The 23422-nt window shown below is 38.7% G+C and overlaps 1 protein-coding gene across 1 annotated transcript in view; it reads left to right on the forward strand.

Moving 5' to 3' along the window:
* Positions 1 to 1066: 1066 nt before the first annotated feature.
* LOC131459770 (frizzled-3-like) overlaps positions 1067 to 23422 on the forward strand; it is an 84338-nt gene continuing 61982 nt past the window's right edge. The window contains exons 1-2 of the mRNA XM_058629863.1: positions 1067 to 1313; positions 2824 to 3737. Coding sequence (XP_058485846.1) covers positions 3402 to 3737 — 336 coding nt within the window. The 5' untranslated portion in view covers positions 1067 to 1313; positions 2824 to 3401. The remainder of the gene's footprint in view (positions 1314 to 2823; positions 3738 to 23422) is intronic.

Below are 23422 nucleotides of genomic sequence, written 5' to 3' on the forward strand. Positions count from 1 at the left end.
ATTAAAAATGTATATCATTTGTGTGATTACGTTTTAATTTGCACAAATTGCTTAAATTAACAAATGTCGATGTACTATATGTTTTGTGATTTTATGTAAAATGTTATTCAAGATTTTTGATCATGTTGCCTGTAGTTTTTTCTGAGTCAATTGGTCTTGTGTGTGTGTGGTGCGACAGATCGTGTCATGTTATGTGCATCCCATTTTACCCCTTAAATGTCTTTTACTGTTTGTGACCTTGAGGAAGATTAATTAATCCTTTGAACCTTTTTCCATGGAGAACAGAGAACTAGACAAAACGTACTGCAGTTACACACAAACATTTATTGCCTTGCATGTGTGCAAAAGTGTACTTGAATGAGAGATTGAGGTGGATGTTGTCATTATCAGACACAATTTTACTTGTTTAACAATTGTTTTAAAAAACAATCCAGTTCTCCATCAGGATCACCACGAAGATTACAATTTTTTACTTATGCTGCACACAAGTTCCTTTTTGTTCATCTGTAGAAAAGGTTTTAAATATTTAGATTTCATTTACAGTGAGTTCAACAGACTTCTTTTTCCCTGACAACTTCATTGATGCTAGTGTAGCAATAGTGTCCTGCTGATAATGTGGACGCTGTTTTAATCGCCAACTCCTGACGAAGACTCTTTTAAGGCACAAATGTGTGTGTGGGACGCAGAGAATACAATGTCCAAAAAATGCTCTTAAACTATGGATTCCTCTTTCCGTTATGTTAATAATTGTTTTCTTTTTACTTTTCAAAACCAAACATATGTCACTTAACTGTCAATTATAGCAACATAATCTAAATTTTTCCAGAATAAAAGCACTGAATTCTGTAAAAAAAAAAAAAAAAATTGTTGTCTATGTATTTGGACAAAGTGTAACACCAGGCATAAGTTGAGTTACTACACAAACTACCCAGCTAATAACTGCAGATTTACATATTTCACATATTTTTTGGTGGATATTATACTCATAACTTTCCATTTTCTGGCAGACCCCCTGTTTTTTCTCCCGAGGCCCCCCCCCCCCAAAGTCTCTTGAACCGCCCCTGTGCGTCAACAGCAGCGCGCATGCAACACGTCCACTGGGGGTCAATGTGGTGGCGTCTGTGCGCGGCCACGCTCCATCCGCGGTCACGACGCGCGTGTAGTCTTCACGCTGCAGGGAACCAGCTGCAAAACGGCGGAACAACGAGAATCTGCAGTGAAGCTGAGCGGAGCCGGTGGAGCCGAGCAGCAGCAGCAGGAGCAGGAGCAGCAGGAGGTAGAGCAGGAGGAGGAGAAGACGTTCTTCAAACAAGGTGAAACGTTTATTATGTAACCAAAGTGTCTTGTTGAACAGCGACGTGTTGACTTAATGAATGTCGGTGAGACGGAGACTCTGACCGAAGACACCGCGGTGACAAACACTCGCCTCCTCGCATTGATACGTTTCTCACCGCTGCGGTCACCGTGTGTGCGTTTCATGCCGCTTTAAATGAAGCGTCACCTTTTTCTAAAATGTCTGTGCTTTCTCAAACTGACCTGCACACACACACACACTCACACACACTCACAGCTCACATTAACAGTTGCACAAGTTAAAAGTTCATCTCACAATTTTACGGTTACATTAAATTGTATTTAAATGCCATGTTATATTTATTAACGGAGCCTTTTTTCACCCCTGTGTGGTCGACCGTAAAGACGCGGAGCCGCAGCAGCGCTACTGTTACCCGGCCAACCTCACACAAACATGAGCAGAGCTGTGTGTGTGTGTGTGCTGCAGGTGTAACTGCTGCTAACATGTGTCTTTATTCTGCTGCATGATGGGGATTCACAGACAGTGCAGGTTCATGTATTTAATTAGTGAAATGAATTATATTCTGCCATTATTATCCTTTAATGACACAGAGTCACCATCCAACAGGCTGCTGTCATGTCATCTGATATTTTAATCCTGACTTCTTGTATAGAGACATGGGTGTGGCTGATATCACCAGATGCACTGCAACTTTACTCTGAGCATACAAGTCCTCACTCTTTTAGCATATGTGTGTGTGTGTGTGTGTATGTGTTATTAAACACACATACAGGACCTATGTCCTGTGCTTTTTTTCAGGGTGCTTTTTAATAAACCACCCTGAAAAAATGGGATCAAACCCTCATTTTTAAATTGATATCATTATGTTCATTCCTTGGGATTAGGCAAATTGGACACTCTAAATTGACCGTTGGTGTGAGTGTGTGAGTGGATGGTTGCCTTTTGCCCTATGTCAGCTGGGATTGGCACCGACGACCCCTCATGTGGATGATAAAGTGATAGAAGATGAATCAAAAAATCTATTTTAATGCTGTTTTTTATTTGTTAATTTACCTGGACTGAAACTGGTGGAATATCTAATTGTGATTTTTCTAACTAATACTGTGATTGTGATTTGACTTGAGGTTTCATCTCATTATTCACCGTGGAATGGATTTTAAACCTTCAGCGTCATCAAATACCTTTTTATTTAGAATAATTAATACTGTTTATAATAAAACTTAAAAAATATGAATTACTCTTATTAGTATATAATATAAACCCTGGATCAGCTGTCCTGTATACTGTATATGCAAAAGTGCAGCCTTTGCAATTTGCTATCTGCATCTATTTAAATAACAAATGTAACTAAAAACTAAATTTAATTACATTTCTTGTATCGCTCCTTTCATTGACTGCTTAACAAGGCTTTATATCTGTGTTGTTGTTTTTGGGGTGTTTTATGCAGCAGCTAGAATCTTCCTGTGCTGTATGAATAAAACTACCTTCCCTGTTTTTGTGTCTTGCAGAGGAATAGAAAAAACTGCTTTGGAGGGAAAATAACTTGGACAGAGGAGAGAAGAGGAACTTCCTGTGTGGGATTAAAGGAGAGGAATCTTGGAGCTAGAGAAACAGATTTTGAATGAGAAACAATTCATTTGAATTGAACCGGTGCTCCACCTCATGTGCTTGCTGGGCATGGCTGAAGAATTTGGGGGAAATTATGATCATGCAATTTTATTTTTGCCAGATATTTTGATATGATTTGTAAGATCGAGTGTTATTTAAATTATTAACACATGAGATACCTTTTAATATATTAACTATGCTCTAATACTATCATCATAATATGATGAGAATGTAAATAGAGTATTGCTTCCAACATGTGTGTATTATATAAGAAAATAATAGGACCTTTCAAAAGTGCAACCTCAGTGATTTGCTAATTGCATTGTTTCAAATTGCAATTTTGATTTGAAAGCACGTAATTGTTCAGTCCTGTTCCAGAGTGTACCCATCTCTTTAGTTAACCTCCACCCCTTTTTTCTGAAAAAATGGACTCGGCCACTTCTCATGTGAAGGAGCTGCATGTCTACATGATAAAATCATGCGTCTGATCCACTGTGGAGAAATGTTGGACATCATGACTGGAGCACCTGCTGGCAGAGGACGCACGAAAGACTGGTTTTCAAGAACTACACCAGTGGAGTGCAGGCGGCGAGTCCCTGCCTGTTTTTTGTTCTTTCTCGTCTCTGTCGTCCTCCTGCTCCTCTCCCTGGTTACACCAGCTCTGTCCATTCATATGGAGTCCATGGAGAGCCACAATGAGTTCAGCTGTGAGCCCATTAGACTGCGGATGTGTCAGGATCTGCCTTACAACACCACCTTCATGCCCAATCTACTGAATCACTACGATCAGCAGACTGCTGCACTCGCCATGGAGGTAGGTTTTATGTTTGTGTGTGTGTGTGTGTGTGTGTTGCGTGCCGCTTGTGTCAGTATCACACATGGAGAAATTAGAGAGCAGCGCCGGTGAATGAGAGCGGTCAAATTACAGTGTTTGCTGAAACAGATAAATGAGCATCGAACTACAGTGCGTTGTGGATTTGAGGTTAAACATTTGTTTACAGCACATGTGCGTGTACAGTTCTTTGTCTTGGTGACAAGATGCACAAATAGAAACATGCACAAAGCAACAGTCTGCAGAGTTCAACACCTTAGTGTCACAATCCTGCTGAGGAACAATAAACCTCACGTGCAGCTTGACATTGAAGAAAAACATTTAAACTGCACTTTATCTTCATATCTATCTGTTGGTCTGTCTGCATGTGATATCTTAAGAAATATAACAAATATTAAAACAAATGTGGTGGGCCAAGGTCAAATGATAATGTACTGAGTTATATATACTATTTTTTTTTACATCCCCTTAAAACATGAACCTGGAAATGACCCAAATCATCTTTAATAGCATTGGGCACCACAATGACAATGATAATCACTGTATCATTTACTTCAATAGCAATACAATAAACGCTCAACGTTGATAATCACATACATTCACATTAGTTACATAATCACACTTATATACATACTAAAATATACATAGATAGACTGTATTGTCTGTCCCAATCAGTTTAATTTAAAATGAGAAATTATTTGAGAGTGAGACAGTGACACAGAGTTTTCTGCAATTTGAAAAGACATTTTCATTAAATAATGTTAACTTGAAGGCTCACATTTGGGCTGTGCACTGTTTTGAGAGGCTGTGTTCATTTTGGCCCTGTATTTACATTTATTTGTTTTCTGTTCTTACAGCACTAGCTCAGTGAGTAGACATTATATTTAGATGAATGTCAGACAGACTCACTGCCATTTGTGTTGATTCTGAAAATATGACTTGAGATTTATTGCATTAAGGAATTGAGAAATTATAGAAGCCTGTTGGGTTTTTATTTTAATGTTTTACCTCACATTTGTTGTTTTATTCAGGTGTTTTCTTGAGTGAAACAATTTTCTGCTAATTAAAATCACAATTAATCAGTTTCACTTGGAGCAAAAAAGCATACCGCTCGTCCCAGCTGTGTCCTCCATAGTTTGAGCAGCAACGATTGAAAGTCCTTGTTTTACAACTCCAGTGCTGGAGAACAAATTGGCTACATGAAAGCATACTGGGACTGAAGTGGCTTTCACACAAGCCTGGAATATCAAAGAGTCCACAGGCGTCGCGCAACACCGGAGGAAAGGTGATAGTCAATCTGTCCTCCTCATGTTTCAGCTCCATCCTCTCTGTGCGTGTCACTGTTCATGTAAACACAGATGAATGTGTGTTGGCTCACTGTGGCAGAAAAAACTAGATTATATGACGGATACTTACAAAGCGTTGCTTTTAAGCAACTGGAGAGAAACATAGCGTTACACATGGTCTGACTACAATACTACACACACACACACTCTATCCATCTATATTATGTTACCTCTTTTTCCTACTCCTTTGTTACTCCCCAGAGAGGGAGGGCGAGCACAGAGGGAGGTGTTGCTCAATAACGAGACATGATTACCTCTTTGCAGTTTTTGAATCTGGACACATTTGGGCGTGTATGTGTTTCTGAATCTCTACAAACAGATTGTGCTCGTGAATATGCAGAATCTGTAGGTTTCTGGTTTCCGTTTCTAATTTTCACCACGTTTGAAAAGGCTTCGGTTTCTTGCAGGTAAACCGCCCACGTGCAGAGCAAAAGAGGTACAATATACTGACCAAAAGGCGTCTTTTCTCACAATATTTGGCCGAAAAATTACAAAAAAAACAGATGCAATCCTTATAGTTGAGGATATTGCAGGCAATTCAGTATTCAGCCCCTCCTTCACGTGACTGCGCCTTCATCCATACATCTGTGGATGTTTCCTTCGCCATGTTTAGCCATGTTTTGGCTTCCATACAACTGTGGTTTTAAGTGTGAAGATGACAGAGAAGGGTAGCAAATATCCAATGAAATAAATCTGCCTCCAGCTGCTCATACTTGGTGTATTAAATTACCCCCTGTTCAAAAGCGGATGAGTTTTGATTAAAGCCAGTGTTGGCTGTGCACGTTGCATATTTTTTTAGTGATGTATTTTATTACTAAAAAAACATTTTAACATTGTCTATTATGGATATTATGCAGCGCAGATCGCAGTGCCTGTGTCTCTTTTTTCTTCCTTTAGATAATGGAGGATGAAGATGCAGTTTTACCAGTTTAACGGTTTTATTTTGAGTTGACAGCCGTGCAATTAGAATTTTCTAGCCTCATTTTCTATGGCAGTGGTGCCTTTTTTTTCCCCCTCCGCACAACGCACATTAAAGACCATGCAAAATGTTTAAATCAAGATGATTTTCCCAGTGCCATGTCAAAACGTGCTGTGTCAGGGGTTGTAAAAAGCATCTGTTGGTGAACTTGATTTGACCCAAATGCAGAAGGAGCTAAGTAACTGACACCCTCGGTCCCTGCAGCCATTGAAGAGACACGGCTTTCTGAAGATGGTTGTGCAGCAACTCGAGCCACGTTACAGTAGTGCTGCTGCTGCTGCTGCTGCTGCTGCTGCTGCTGCTGCTGCTGCTGCTGCTGCTGCTGCTGCTGCTGCTGCTGCTGCTGCTGCTGCTGCTGCTGCTGCTGGTCTGTTTTGACCAGACATGGACGTCCTGGTGGGAACCGCGGAGGAAATGTAATAATGTCCCTCGAGGGAACTGCATAATTCCAACTTCTGTGTGTGAACATAATAAATAAATAAATAAATATATATTTATATATATTTGTTTATATATATGTATATATATATATATTTATTTATTTATATATATATATATATATATATATATATATACACATTACAGGTTTTACTTGTTTTGACAACACAAGCAGTTAGCAATTAGAAGTGTGATTGAGTTATAATGGTGATGTGTAGAGAAGGTTTGAAGACTTTTAAAGTTTCATTTTATACTTTTATCCCTGCTGCCAATTCTGGTCTTAAAGATGTCCCAGCAGGGTAAAGAATGTGTTGGTTTTTCCCACCTTGACATTTGATATTGTAGTGATTCAGAAACTAAACTTATAGCACTTTTTCAGACGCTTAAACCGGAGCCATATTTGGCAGCTGTTGTTTTAATGTCATATCACAGGTTGCCTCAGTCGTAAAGCTTTCGTACGTCGTCTTTATCCGAGAGTAGATTGATGGTTCTACTGAGCTGTCATGGTGCTGATATTCCATCCGGGCACATACATTAGGGTGAGACGTATTCATGCAATAGACTGAAAAAAGAAGTGTCTTTACGACAATGTTCTGACTTCTCCGGCAAATATCGATATTTAAATTGGAATAAATTTAAATATTATTATAAGTTTCACTTGCTAATTTTGAATTGCCTCTGTGACTACTTGACGACATGTGGTTATCACATGTATGAGTATAATGTAAATGGAAGTTGACACCTGGAAAATGGCTGAATCCTTCTTCAGTTAGACAGATGTCGTGATGTATCATGATTCTTGTAATATAGTGATTGATTGCATTGTGTCGTGACTTAAGGCACTTGCACATGAACTACAAACGGTATGAAAGTGTGAATAACTCAGAGGGGAATTTTAGCGTACACTCAGTTTCTACACACAAGGTGCAATGCAATTAAATAAAGAACTTAAAGGGGCTAGAAAAACCATAGGAAGAAACTGATGAAGCAAGATCTCATGATTTTACCCTGTAAAAAGAGAAAAACAAGAAATACCTTTGTTCAGCCAACTCTGAAGTGAAGTGGAGATTAAATGTCACCACTCAACCACTTCAGCACTTCATTCAAGATTTGATTAAGTCCTATTTTAAATGCCTCACCATCAACAACACACATTCTGATTGGTTAGATGTTTTCTCTTTTATAGAAGTGGACCGGTATGGGTTTTTTCTGTGGCCTGTGCCCATAATTGATGCCAATTTTTGCCTCCATACATGTAGCCGAATTTCCTTTTACCTCCATCTGATGAAATATAACTGTTTCATTATCTCAAATAACACAAAAAAATGTCTTCTGTCTCTCCAATCTGCATTTTATGTCACACTGTGGTGCAATTATATACAGTATTTTCAATAAAAAAAACGATATATAAACTAAATATTAAAGAAAGTCTTGAAACCGGTAATCAGAAAACAAAAAAATATTTAAGAATTTAAGTTTTATTGACTAATTAGTTTTTTCACTTTTTATTTTAAATTCAATATTATTTTGCCGCCTCGTGGACCATTTGAAGTTGTACCCCTTAGGACCCAGCAGGGGGCCCATGTATGGTTTCTTACCATATTGTATGACCGTGACAAGAGGGACCTTTGTACGTCTGTCCATTTGTCATAGGTCCTTTTCTTTTTGCTCCGTTTTAATATTTTTGAAATAGTGAAATGAATAAGTTCTTCTCTCTTTATGTTATTTTAAAGGTCTTGTTTAATGGTGAGTTGCAGCCACACTGGCTTAAATGGAGTTCCTGGTAATCTCGCCAGTTCCTGGTAGTCACGAGTAGGAACGTTTGGTAAAAGTTTGGGGTCGAGGGAAATATTTTCCACCAGGTCATTTTGGTGGAAACATGCCGAGGTTTTTCAAAATCCCAGATAAGTAAGAAAAAGCTGCTGTGGTGGAAAAGGGGATATTTATCACATTTCTGGAAGCCAAAATGTGTCATTTGTAATTATTATATACAGGTACAAAAACTATTATGTGGGGAATACATTGCATGGAAACACTGTGTATCTCCCACTGCTATGTGGAAAGCATGACCTGTTTTTCGTGTGTAGTGTGTAGTGGAGATGCCCTTGGTGAGTCCTCCGTCTTGATTGACATTAGAAATATTGCACATTCGCCTTCTTCCTTTTTAGCTGTCAACCTGAGCCATAAATGGATCATCCTTGTGTGAGTGTGGGTGATTAACATGTTTGAGAGACAGGCTGCAGGCACAGACCTATGTTTTTCTTGTGTGTAATTGCTGAGTGGCGCTGAGGACTGACTGCACACGTTTCTTTTTTTTACGTCCATGTGTGTGAGTGAGTGTATCTTATTGTTAGAGAGAGAGAGAGAGAGAGACAGGAGAGGGTAACGGTGCCAGCTGTCATCTCACCACTGCTAACTAACTGCTAATCTCTTTCTCACTTCCACAATGAAGACATTGATTCCCACAGTCCAACCACCAGTCCATCTGCCACAATGGCCAATTAAACCTGAGCGAGAGAATGAAATATAAGACGGGGGGGATGTTGAAGACGAGGAAATTGGCTTTCAAATAGCGATTAAATGGTTAAATGATCTGTACGGATGATTAAAATTGTGTGCATGCAGTCGAGCTTCCTCGTGTGTTTTTGTCCATACGTCACTTAGGACATGAGACACGGGACATATGCCTGCACCGTCCAGCTGCCGCAGCATGTTACAGCTCCCAGAGGATGTGCTGTAAGTTGTGACATTATTGGAGGTTGACAGTAGACACAGGGATTTAGACGCATGACGTCACTGGGATTGTGTATCGGCACTAAGAGACATGAACTGATCACATGGAGATGCCAGGAGATGAAGAGCAAGTCATGTTTTGAGCCAAAAGTCATAGAGTCATAAAAAATGGGATGAGTTGATATAAAAATGTCCCAACTATGATTATCCTGACCATTATTGCAGTGAATGGTTGCAAAAAAAGATTCTTAAACAGGTGTAGCATTACGTCTCCTCTTACAATTGTCAGAAACATTGCAGATAGAATACATATGTTTTAAGGACTGAAACAATTACTCGATTTTTAAATAAATAAATCTAAGTTTAAAGATTAAACTAAATTAACCATCAAGTGTTTTGATAATCTGTTCATTGGTTTGAGTGTTTTTTAAAGATTTTTTAGCTTCTTAAATGTGAACATGTTCTGGTTTCTTTGCTCCATGTAACAAAGAAATCCTTTAATTTGTGGACACGAGACATTTGAGAACGTCATCCTTTCCAGGTTTGGTAAACAATGATCAACATTTTCTGACGTTATATGGACCGATGAATCGATTATGAAAATAATCCTTGCAGCCCTAATATTTATGAGTGAAAGATAATGAGCTGAAATAGATCATAACAAGTCACAAGGAAAGATGCAGATATAAATCACAAGGACTTTATGTTGGTTAGTTGCAGTTACAACATTAATGTTTTTCTTCATTCACAATTATCACAATAAAAGAAATTCACCATGATTAACTTATTGCAAGTGCTTTTTTTTTAATCACGATGAGCGATTATATTGTATATTGTCCCATCACTAGTCATAATTCCACTACAGTTCCACTACTTACAAATGACTTCTAGTGTTTTGGGGGCGGAGCCTTGAAATGAGGGCCAATGGGAGAGGGTGGCAGGTATTAGATGCTGTAGCATTTCCATAGCAACTGACCCTAGTTTGAAAGAAGACTTCACAGCAGAACGGTATTCAGTGCTCTCATTATTCCTCCTTTGAGTTTTTCTGGACACAATATTTGTATTTTGGATTCTGGAGTGAAAGGGATTAGGGAACCCCTGGTCTAAAGGACAGTTTGAAGAAATCCTTTACTGGGCTCAACCTACAACGGAGCACATTGTTTGTAAAGCAAATAGACGTCAAGCCACCGCTCTACCGTAATGAATCCAGAGCTGTCAATCACTGTGTTTGTACTCGCACCACAAAGTGTAGAGTAACTGGAGACATCGAAATGTGTGAGTGCAGTCACACAAATTACCCATAACATTTAAAACCAGTGTAAATGCTGTGTGTGAATATTCCTTTCACATATTTGTTTTTTTATTACTTTTCTATAAAAAGTATTTTACAACCACACTGTAACTCATTTATTTCTATATATAACAATGTGGCCTTCATGTCATGGTTTCCTGAAAGTAAACTAACACTAATGAGATAATGCAAAATGAGGTTTGCGTGTGATAGTGATCTGTTATTATTGTTAGTACAAATCTCAGTTCCTTAGCTCAAACCAAAACATGTGAACATGGTTTAGAGGTTGTGAGTAAAGCAACAGAGAATTTTTAAATGAAATGTAGATGTGTATGTATATGCACAGCCATAACATTAAAACAGATGGTGGATATGAGGTTTCAGATTTGACATGCTTAAATCTTCCAGCTGGCCAGCGAGACGAGATATTAGTGTGTGTGTGCATGTACGGACAACTGTCTGTCAATTGTTTCTCGACCAGCTTTTAATGTTTTGACTGATTGGTTGACAGTACATGTGTTATTAAATATAATCATCTGTTCAGTAATGACATTTTTTTAAAGTGATAAGGACAGTTTTATATGCTGCTAAAGAATGTTTCTTTTTTTGTCAATGAATCATTCAAACAGACACAACTGGCTCCACAAGTACGAGTGGAAATTATGTTTTGTTCCACTCTATCACACAGCACATACTGATACGTGGACGTTCATGTTCATTTGGCCAATAAAAGCAGAACCAGGGTGTAGTTTGTTTAAGAAATCAAGTTAGTGCAGAAAGCTGGCGGCAACATCGTTACTACATTGCATCTAAAGATATTCTCCCTTCATTCAGCGGGGTTCTGGTTACATGCTCAAGTGTCCATTTGACAGTAATATGATGCTAACGCAGTGAATCTGGAGAAAATTATACTCCATTGAACTTATTAAAGGTTGAGAGTACACTGATTTTTTTCAGAAAAAGCCTTCACATTTCAGAATGGTTTAAGAGCTCAGCACTTAATCACCATCTCTTTAAATTACCTTTTAAAACTTAGTGTAATATATTTTTTTGTTCTTATGTAGATGAACTGTATGAGAATATGAGTCCAAATCTTGCACCTGGACAATGTCTTAATATTAAATGAGCAGTTTTTGTCCCCCTCCAGGATCAGTGTTTAAAATCCTCATTTGTATTTACCTAGTGACACAAACTGTTCAAAGTTAATAGTTGTTTTTTTTTTTATCCTTAATGATCTAAACAAATCAAAACAATAGAAACGATACAGAGGGAAACACTGACGGTGTCAGGTTGTGTCAAGTCCTGAGACCCTACTGTCCTCATTGTTTGTGTTTCTCTCCGTATGGGGTCCTGTCATTCTTCAAAATAAGACTTCTCTGTGTAAGAAGGGCCACCCGGAGGCCACCAGGTCCCCACAACAGTGTGTGTGTGTGTGTGTGTGTGTGTGTGTGTGTGTGTGCGAGAGAGTTTGGGGGGTTGTGGTGCTTGAGTGTGGTCTGTTTTTTCTTTGTGTGTGTGTGTGAAAATGAGAGAGAATTAGGTTTTATAGTGTGTTTTCGTGAATGTGTAATGGCTTGTGTGTGTGTGTGTGTGTGTGTGTGTGTGTGTGTGTGTGTGTGTGTGTGTGTGTGTTCATGCTGTTCAGTGCATCTGAAGAGGGCTTACCCCATTCTCTCAGTAAGAGACCGACAGGTCCTCATTCAGTACGAAAGTTCCCCCTTTTTCTCAGCTGAACTCTTGATTATCCTGCTTATTCTGACAGAGTCCATTGAGGCCGCGAGCCCAAATAAAGCAATCATTTATTTATGCCGAGAACAAAGGCACTGCCTGGTGCTGTTTTTTTGGCAGAGCGTTCCAATCAGCAGAACTGCCACTGCTGCTTATCCTTACTCACAAAGTTCAGTATAGAGAGATTTAGGGAAAGATTCCAGGGGTATTTTCATTGCTCAAATGCTGCCATGTTACTCAATACAGTCACTTTTGTTGCTATTAAATGTATGAATGGTGTAGGTCATAAAGTAATAATATTTTCAGTAAGTTGGGACTCTATAGACTTGTAGGAAAGGGCTTTATGTTCGCTAAACTTTATCACCCACCAGGAGGTTAATACGACCTCATTAACTACCTCATTAACACACATCTTTCTGTAGGTGTTATAGCACTGAAAATCCACATTTACTCTGTGGAAGACATGTTGAATTTATCAGTCACCTGACACTAAGTAAGGCCGTCCTAAAAATCTGTACGATATAATAGTGATTATGTGTGTTTTTAACTGGGATCTATTCTTCAGCTTGTGTCGTGCAGTGTTCAACTCTTGTAAAACACTTAATAAATATAGGTTATCCATGTCTTATTGTCTTAATCTGAACCCATGACCCGGCCTGGGAACTGCATGTGGGTGCTTGGTGAGAGAAGGCGATGTTTAACCCTCACTGCTAAACCCTAAATCACACACACACACACACACACTGGTATACACCATTCATCCCCTTCTCACGCAAAGCCACTAAACAAAAGGCCGCTCTAATATTTCCAGGATACTGCGCGCTAGCAACGACGTTAAGAGCTCTAATGCTACTAATTGTGCACTTGTAATGTTGGACTCTCCCAGAATAGCTCCCATATAAAAGCCGCACAGTCAGAAGTGCCAGAAGAGAATAGTTAGCCTGAATTTAAACCTTTTTACTCATAATGCCCCTTTAATTTCATGAAGGATTAGGTGGAATTGTTGCTTCTACGGGAACTGTTAACACTGCGTAGTTAAATCCTGTTTATTGTGCACATTAGTAAAAACGGAACCAGGTCCAAATCGTGAACGGAGCTAAATTTGTAGCAATGGATTCAGTCGTGAATTATTTCCTGTTTCTGTCTGAGTGTAATGGAGTGTGCGTAAGTGGGAGGCAGATGGCTTTGCACAGGTGGCGTCTCATGGTGTTGCTATGTGAGTGAGCGTGTTATTGTCACATTCATGGCTTCATATATATATATCTCTATATCTCTTCCCGACGCCATCTTTCACACTTTCTTCCTGCCCTCCTTGTGTGAGCTGGTTTGTATTTGGATGGTTTGGCTCTTAGAAACGAGCGTTTGTCTCCGTCCGTCTGTCTGCCTGTGCTCATGCTCGTTATCCTCAGCGAGACATTGTCCTCTGAGAGCCTCCACATCACCTGTTGCCACGGTAGTTAAATAGGCAGAGAAGGCAGGGGAGGAATGGAAACAGACAGACAGACATGCAGGGGAAAGGGAGGGGAAATTGGATGATGAGTGCATGTTCTGGACTAAACCAAGGAGAGAAAGAGGGAAAAGACTGCAAGCAAGGACATCTGCAGTTCACATTTCTCTAACATGAAGACACAAAGCTCTCAAGTTTGATTCGTCTTGAGATATTTAAGCAGTAAAAAATCTTCATAGATGAAAATGTTTCTTTGTTGGCATATAAAGTAAAGCTGTGCAGTCATGGTGGAACATGCTGTAGCTGCCAGAATAAAGAATATAACAGCTCTCCACCCACACAAGGGAGCAGACTGGTGTCCACTGTTGTTGTTGATATGATGTAGGAAGTCCTGGACTAATAAATCCACTTGTTTTTGTCTAGTGAAGGCAGACATGAGTTATATGGATTAAGATGTAATCCCAGGGTAAATTGTAAAATAGAGGTAGTCTGATTAATTGGTTGGGTTGATTCACTGGGTCAATATCTGTTTTAAATTATTGGCCTTGGTTGATTATTAATTGGCCAATTATGCATTTCTGTTCTCAGAAACTTGATAAATGTTTTTTGTTGATGTGCTTTGTGTATTTAATGTTTAGTTCTTATATGATTATTATTTGAAAATACTGCGTTATGGACATAAAATGTAGGTCTGAGAGAGAGACGTGAGGATCTAAAGATTGTTGCTCAATAACTGGTTACTGAGTTAAGCAATTTTTTGGTAATAATTGTTTTTATTAAACAGTAATATTTTATTTAATTATCGGGCCATTGGCTGCACTGATTTTTAAAAATCAGCCATAGAAAAACAAACCGTTCTCCTCTTGACTTTAATGCATATGTATATATTTAATATTGTATTTTTAACACCTGACTGAATTGATGAACATGCTCCTTTTTAACCATCTTTTTCCTGCCAAAATGGTTTCCAATTGGCAGAGAAGATGCTCGTGCCATTACAAGGATAATTCACTGACCAATTGTACACACCGATCCAAGGAAATGTTGACTTGAGAGTTGTTAATTTAAAAAAACAAAAACAATTAGTAGTCAAACCTTCATGAGTAATACCCGACCAATATGGATTTTTTTTGGGCTATATTATGTTCTGTTATATTACAAAAAGTAGACAATGATGATCTATTATTATGGTAATCTTTAATTATAAATCTATTAACCCAAATGTGTAAATCATTCTTTTAGTATGTCTCACAGAACTCTTTGTCTTCGATAGTGAGACTCCAGTGAGTTTATGGACATGTTTATGGATTGTGCAGGTTAATGTCTTACCTTATTTATGCAGGAATATTTTGATTAAATTCTGTTGGAAAACAAAGCCTGTAAGACCATTTTCATCTGAATGGCAAAAAATACAGTCAGTAATCATTTTAATCAATAAAAGCAAATTAACAGCATCAAGGACACGGAGAACACAGAAAGGAGGAAGCTGATGCTGTTGCTAAATATTTTTTTGTCAAATTAAAAAATCGCAGAATAAAAGAGGTGAATCGATGAATGCTGATGTTTGAATAAGAAGAAAGGGGAGAAGTGAAGGACAAGTGCGTGTCAGAATAACTGCAGAGCTAAACGGGAGGCAAGGAAAACAAGAGATGAATACAGGAGAAAGAAGATAGGAGGAGAGGAGGAGGGGAAGGGGACGTGAAGGGGAATGCCATTAACGGCTTTGTCCTGTCCTCCCGACTCAAGGATGTATGGACACGGATAAACGAACAAGTGAATGAAAGAGGGAGAGAGTGTGGGAGAAGGGTGCCCCTTTCTTCACTGTCCTTTCAGAGATTAAGGAGGAGAACATCGTAGTCTGTTCAGTTCATCTGTTCACGGCCAACACCCGTCTCTCTCATGAGCCTGTGCTGGACTCATCGTCAGCGTGTGTGTGTGTTTGTGGTGCATGAATTTATGTCTGTGAGCGCATTTATCAAGTGTGCTTAGCAAGATGCTTTCCAAAATTTAATTAACTCTGTGAAAGTGAAGACTCGGCGGTAAATAAACCGTCGGTGCAAAGAGGATAAAAAAAAAAGAAGATGAGTTTCTATGGGAGATGGAGGCGACGTGTAATTGCTAATTGGTTGTGAACTGAAACAATGCACTGCTCTAATGGCGCGTTCACACCAGAAATGATGCAAAGTTGCATGCGGCTTTGCCCAAAAATCAAAGATGCTCAAAGATGAAACTCACTATCACTAATAAGTGCGTTTACATGTATTTTAAAAGTACAGTTTTAGTCAGACTAAGACAATAGTTTGATTTTCTTAATACCGTGTAAACATTTTAGTCTGATTAAAATCGAGCTAGTCTTAGTCTTAGAGTAACACAGCTGGATAATGCGATGGTTCATAGTCTGATTACTCGTGCATGCACGCTTGTACACGCTACACGGACTTGGCATTCTGTGCATGCACCAACATTTCCTCCACGGTCTTTGACCCGGAAGTAGAAGGAGACGACTCTAAACTGCGGCAGCATCATCTTTCTTCAGAGAACACAACAACCAAGAGTCATGTTCCATCTGTTTTGTATCACGATTATTATGTACAGCAGGTACAAAACATACAGAAGATTGTTTTTCTGTGACATAAAGGTCAACAGGAAACTACCTTAATGAGAGATACAGCGCCACCTACTGAGGCGGAGTCAGACGTATACAGACAATAAATCGATCTTCTCCTACGCATGTTTAATTTGCACTTACCTCCATCACTGTGTGTCATTGGCAGAGATGCGGTAGATCGTGTATTCTACAGTTGGAAGGCACTAAAATAATTATAATAATCTTTTATTATTATTCAAATTTGCCTTGGGATTCAGTCTGGTAGAAACCAATCTAATAGGAACTGGTGCCATATTGGAAGCAGCTTTTAATGCCCAACCCTTGTTACAGTCGTCTGACATTTAGTCTCAACGCGTGCATTAGTCTGTCAGTGCTGCTCAGTGATTATGCAGTGAAATACCACTTCAAAGAGCACTTAACAGGCATAAACACGTAAGGTGTGAGTGTAAAATAATAGGTGCAATAATAAGGCTGAATGTGAAAAAAAGCCACAGTGTGTTTGATAATTATGCATTTAAAGTCACAGACATTAAGAGGAAAAGAACTGAGGTGCTCTTTCTTTGGAGGCTTAAACCCCGACAGCCTGTCACCTTGATCTGAACACAATACAAGGCTGGTGACAGTTTCAGGAAGTGAGTGTGTGTCTGTGTGTGCGTGCGCGTGAGCATACGAGGCCGTGCATTTGTGTGTGCTCGTGTTCGTCTCAGGTTCTCACACTCTAAACACTCCTTACAATCCATTTGACTCCCTAATCCACCGGGAAACTGCCACTCTTTTCTCCATTCCACTCCAGTTTGTCTCCTTTTTCCTGCCTTCCTCCCTCCCAACTCCCTTTTTCTCCCTCCCTACCTCCCTCCCTCCCTCCTGTTACACTTGACAATGTGCAGAGTTGGCTAACTGGATTTTCTTCAACTGTTATAAGCCCTGCAGACCCACACACACATACACACACCCGCGCACACACAAACAAGCTGGATAAAACCAACCACAGATTTATTAGACACATACAAAAACCTCGTATTAGTTTTTTTTTTGTTTTGGATCTAAATCAAGACCATTACAAAACCCCACCAGGACGGAAGGTAGTAAGGGTTACGTGACTCAGTGTGGTTTGTGGTTCAGCCATTTTGATATCATCATAACTGGCAGAGCAGCAAATGGTTTATTAAGCCGTAAACCATGTAATTAAACCAACAGAGAAATGGACCAAAACAACTCACTGTCTGATTAGTGTCCCATGCCGCACGGATGTAAAAGTGCATGTGCTGTGCAGAGATGTGTTTTGGTTTTTAAGTGCGAGCTTACTTATCTACGTGTCAACAGACATTATCGTGATTTAACCACTTGTGACACATTTTCCTGGTCATGAATGTAAGGTATTGAGTATTAGGACAGAAAAGCACCTGATTCAGAGCCACAACCAGATTGTGTTCCTTTCCGGGGTTTTTATTGTTACAGCATAACAATCTGCACCAAGTCTGCCCATTTTCGGTCTCAGACTGTGATGTGGACGACATGCAGATCCTGTGCAGCAAAGCTTTTGATGTATGGTCTCCCAACTGTGCCTCTTTCTCGCTTACGTTTACGCTTACAATCGACCAAATCAAGACATTCTTGCTGAATGTCAGACTTGTTTTTTACAGAAAACACATTCTCATGGTTCACAGAACAGTAATATAGCAAAGATTTTCTGTAGGATCAGACAGTGATTTTTATTTCAAACACAAACACCAGACAGTTTTCTCATGCAACACACCCTGTACTCTTTGGTTGCATGCACTGCTTTTCTTTTTGCTTTAGTGCAGTTTTTGGCATCTACATCTTGTTTGCCAGAAGCGTAACTGCTTGAATTACGTGACTGTTAATCTTATTCTGCTTTTTTTTCTTTCGGCCTTTCTTTGTTGTTGTTGTTGTTGTTGTTTTTTTTTGTGGTTTTTTTGTTTTTTTAAACTTCTAGTTTTTTTTCCTTCACTCTCTCCTCCTGCTGGGTTTCTATAGACAGAAGGAGTAAAGAGAAAGAAACTTAATCCCTCTATTGAACAAGAGGTGGACCAGTCGGGTCCTTTTTTTTCCCTCATTTTCCTCTGTGTCAAAAAACCCAGCATGCTTCTCATTCTGAATGCTCTGTACATATAAAGGTTTCGTTTTATTTCTCTTGTTTCTTTCTCTTGCTGCTTTTATTTTGGTTTGTCTCATGATAGCCTTTGTCTGTAGTTAAGGAAAAAAAGATTATGAAATGGCAAATAGAAAAAGGTTTTTTCTTGATTGTAGCAGTCAATAGTTGGCCCCCTCTCTCTCTCTATTTGAACTGGCTTGTGATTGGTCGAAAACCTCCTCCCATGGGCCATATTTTCCCAAGGCTGTAAAGAGCCTAGAGGAGGTTCAGAAGTCTGTTTCTCTCTCACATCACATGATTTACATAATGCTGAAAGGTTATTATGGAATTATTGATCAAATGTAGGAGGAGGCTGATGCTCTGCATTTGCTCTTGCTGTTATATCCTCTTCACCCCTCCCTTACCTTCTTCTTCTTCACATCATTCCCTGCCTTTGTCCAAGTTCACCCTCAGGCTGACTTTGCAGGCTCGTCTGCCCTCTTGTCCTTGTTCTTACGTCACAACTGGCTACAAAATGCCAGACGATTCACTCTAGTTGTCCTGATTTTGTCCCCCCTCCTTTTCTCTGTGGGTGGCACACTTAATATCAATATTCTTTTTGTGGTCAGAGATGCGGACAATTGGCATGACTGTCTGAATAATTGCACAGAGATTTCTGCACTCAGGCATCGACTTGCACACTTGAAAACACGTAAAACGCACAGAATACCAGAACAATGACATGCACAGTTACACGTGTGCTCACATAGCCCCACATGCTCAGTCCACAGTGACTATTTGTGTGTCATCAATCTGTACTAAGTGTGAGGAGACTCTATTCTGCCTGGCAGTGAGACGCACTCATGCACAAAGTAAATAAGACTGACTTAAGTGTGGCTTCGGGCTCTTTTGCTGTTGTTGTTGCCGTGTCCATGTAACGCACATGCAGAAACAAGACGGCAAGCTTGTATGTGCAAACTGTAGCTTTGACATCACACTGCAGCTCACAGTGATGCTGACCCCATCAGGAAATATAATGATAGAGAATTGCTTTTGCTTTTATCTAACAAAAAACAACATTTCCTGGCATAAACACTGACATTTTCAGGACCACTAGGCCTCATGGAGACCAAATCCTGGTCCTAATAAGGCAGAACCTGAGGAACTGGTTATGTTTAGGGCTGAGATTTGAATTGTGGTCAGGTTAAGGTTAGGGTGAGGCATTAACCGGATATGGTTAAGGTTAACCCTTAGTGCTCACGTGGCATGGATCTGTGCCACAGGTGCACCCTTGGTAAATTGCTGTGGGAATAATACACAACTGTGTTTATCGGTCACATCTTCAGGCTTTATAAAGTGCAGAAGTCACAAAATAGAAACTTCGACTTGTGACGTATTTCCAAATTTCACAAATTCAAGTGGAGTATTTTTTTTCTCAAATTTGAGCAAAAAAGAAAATTGAGCTGAAAAAAAGGATATAAGACACTCTATACTGCACAATATTCTAGCTTCTGTATATACATTTTAATATAGTAATGTAAAAAAAACAGCCTAAATGCTCTGTGTTCTAAGGGTTATGGATAAGGCTTTGGTAAGGCTGTCCAAACGAATGGAAGCCAATGCAATGTCCCAAGAAGAATGGCTATGCAAACGTGTGTGTGTATGTGCGTGCCATGTGCGTGTCTACTCACGTGTGTTTCTGTGCAACACTCAAAAACTGTGTCACCCAGCTCCTGCACCACTGCACCCATTTACTGGTGGAACGTCTCTCCAATGTGCAGATCTGGAACACAGCAATTTAAAATGATCAAAACATACTCAGGCCTGTCCACACACACACACATCCATACACACGTACACGTTCACTGATGCACAAGCATGCTCATACAGTGTTATAGCTTTTGTCCAAAGCAATCAATGTAAGTGCACTGTTTTGTGTCACGTGTACGTACACATACTTCATACACACAGAGTGCAGTGATGTGTGCCGTCAGCCTGAGCTTGTATGTATGTTTATGGCTCTGCTCTCATTCCTTGCTTCTCTCTTCAGAAGCTGCACTGAAAACCGAGCACCGGTGTCGTCACATAGAATTAATGTTTAAATAGCTGAGTAGATGCAGGTCACGTTGCACACACAAGCCAAAAATAAATGTAGTAATGTTACTTATGAGACCTCAGATCATGAAAATATGAATACAAATGCACTATTAGGTGTTTGTGCACAAAAAGAAAGGCACAAAAGCAGAAATAATTTCTTGTTTACCTTAAACAATGGCAGTTTATTTATTGTGTTACCTCTTAACAGATTGCTGATGTTTATGATTGCATTAGCATTAGTTTTGTGTGTTGTGGGTGGAGGTTAGCAGGGTTTTTGATTTATTACATGAACCACTTTGCGTTACATCACACAGTATGAGAAGTGATATATAAATAAAGTCTTATTGACAGTTTTTAATTTTTAATTTTGAGCCTCACAAACAAGTCTTTTACATTATTTTCACCAGAAATGTTTCAACAAAGAGAAAAACCCATTGCAAATGAGTGTACACGTTTACAAACCTCATGTTCATTCTTTAAAATGTTCTTCTGTTTGTAATTAGTATTCAAGACCCAGTTAAATTTCTAAGGAAAGGCAATATTTTACAGCAAACTGATGAATAATTGACCAGACAGCAACATGAAAAGGAGAAGATTTCTTAAATGGAAAAAGATTGTGATAGTGGCCGCTCTGTTTTCACTGTCTGTTTGTTTTCACACTGTAGCTGTAACATGTAATTTGACCTCATTTGACCTTATCAAAAAAAGGTGAATTTCTATGTGAGATGAATAAAGTATCTATCTATCTATCTATCTTACTTGCTAACGACAACATCTTTAAACACATTATAACGTGACTAAATATTTTCCTGAGAGGTTTATAGTCTCAATCACTAATTTCAGGTCTTCTTTAATACAAAATGATGTCCATTGAGAGAATTATGCTCCCATTTAGAGTCAAAAATATTATAAAGCAGGATATGATTTAGGGCGTGGCTATGGTGTGGAGCTTGTGTTTGTTCTCGTGCTCTAAATAAGATCCACCCCCTCACTTCTTCCCCAGCTAATCCACATTAGAGATTATTAAATTAATTGTCAAATATTTTGATAATCAATTAATCGGTTTTCAGATTTTACAGCTTCTTAAATGTGAATATTTTCTGGTTTCTTTGCTCATTTTTCCAAACAATTGATCAACATTTTCTGACATTTTATGGAACAAAGGATTACTTGATTAGTCAAAATTGACACATTAATGATAATGAATGAAAATAATCCTTAGCTGCAGCTCTAGTCCATATCACACAAATACTTTATTCCAGCCAGGGCTTGAACCTGGGTCTTCTATATGAAAGGCATGAGTGCTAACCACTACAACAACCTTGTTGTCCTAAATGTCATTAGTTCATCATGCTGTAGTATGTCGTCCAAAATCTCCCAAAAAAGTCATAGTATAGTATGCCGTCCAAAATCACCCAAAAAAGTCATAGTATAGTATGTTGTACAAAATCGGTCAAAAAAGTCATAGTATAATTATAATATGTCATCTAAAATCTCCCAAAAAAGTCATAGTATAGTATGTCGTCCAAAATCTGTCAAAAAAGTCTTAGTATAGTATGTCGTCCAAAATCGGTCAAAAAAGTCTTAGTATAGTATGTCGTCCAAAATCGGTCAAAAAAGTCATAGTATAGTAAGTCGTCCAAAATCGGTCAAAAAAGTCATAGTATAGTATGTCTTCCAAAATCGGTCAAAAAAGTCATAGTATAGTATGTCTTCCAAAATCGGTCAAAAAAAGTCATAGTAAAGTATGTTGTCCAAAATCGGTCAAAAAAGTCATAGTATAGTATGTTGTCCAAAATCGTTCAAAAAAGTCATAGTATAGTATGTCGTCAAAAATCGGTCAAAAACGTCATAGTATAGTATGTCGTCCAAAATCGGTCAAAAAAAGTCATATTATAGTATGTCGTCCAAAATCTGTCAAAAAAGTCATAGTATAGTATGTCGTCCAAAATCTGTCAAAAAAATCATAGTATAGTATGTCGTCCAAAATCGGTCAAAAAACGTCATAGTATAGTATGTCGTCAAAAATCAGTCAAAAACGTCATAGTATAGTATGTTGTCCAAAATGGGTAAAAAAGTCATAGTACAGTATGTCGTCCAAAATCGGTCAAAAAAGTCATAGTATAGTATGTCGTCAAAAACGTCATAGTATAGTATGTTGTCAAAAATCGGTCAAAAACGTCATAGTAGTATGTCGTCCAAAATGGGTAAAAAAGTCATAGTATAGTATGTCGTCCAAAATCGGTCAAAAAAGTCATAGTATAGTATGTCGTCAAAAATTGGTCAAAAACGTCATAATAAAGTATGCCGTCCAAAATCGGTCAAAAAACGTCATAGTATAGTATGTCTTCCAAAATCAGTCAAAAAAGTCATAGTATAGTATGTTGTCCAAAATCGTTCAAAAAAGTCATAGTATAGTATGTCGTCAAAAATCGGTCAAAAACGTCATAGTATAGTATGTCGTCCAAAATCCGTCAAAAAAACGTCATAGTATAGTATGTCTTCCAAAATCGGTCAAAAAAGTCATAGTATAGTATGTGGTCTTAAATCGTTCAAAAAAGTCATAGTATAGTATGTCGTCAAAAATCGGTCAAAAACGTCATAGTATAGTATGTCCTCCAAAATCGGTCAAAAAAGTCATAGTATAGTATGCCGTCCAAAATCGGTCAAAAAACGTCATAGTATAGTATGTCGTCCAAAATCGGTCAAAAACATCATAGTATAGAATGTCGTCCAAAATCGGTCAAAAACGTCATAGTATAGTATGTCGTCCAAAATCGGTCAAAAAAGTCATAGTATAGTATGGCGTCAAAAATTGGTCAAAAACATCATAGTATAGCCTGTCGTCCAAAATCGGTCCCAAACGTCATAGTATAGTATGTCGTCCAAAATCGCTCAAAAACGT

Source organism: Solea solea, chromosome 5 (genome assembly GCF_958295425.1).
Source record: "Solea solea chromosome 5, fSolSol10.1, whole genome shotgun sequence".
NCBI lineage: Eukaryota > Metazoa > Chordata > Actinopteri > Pleuronectiformes > Soleidae > Solea > Solea solea.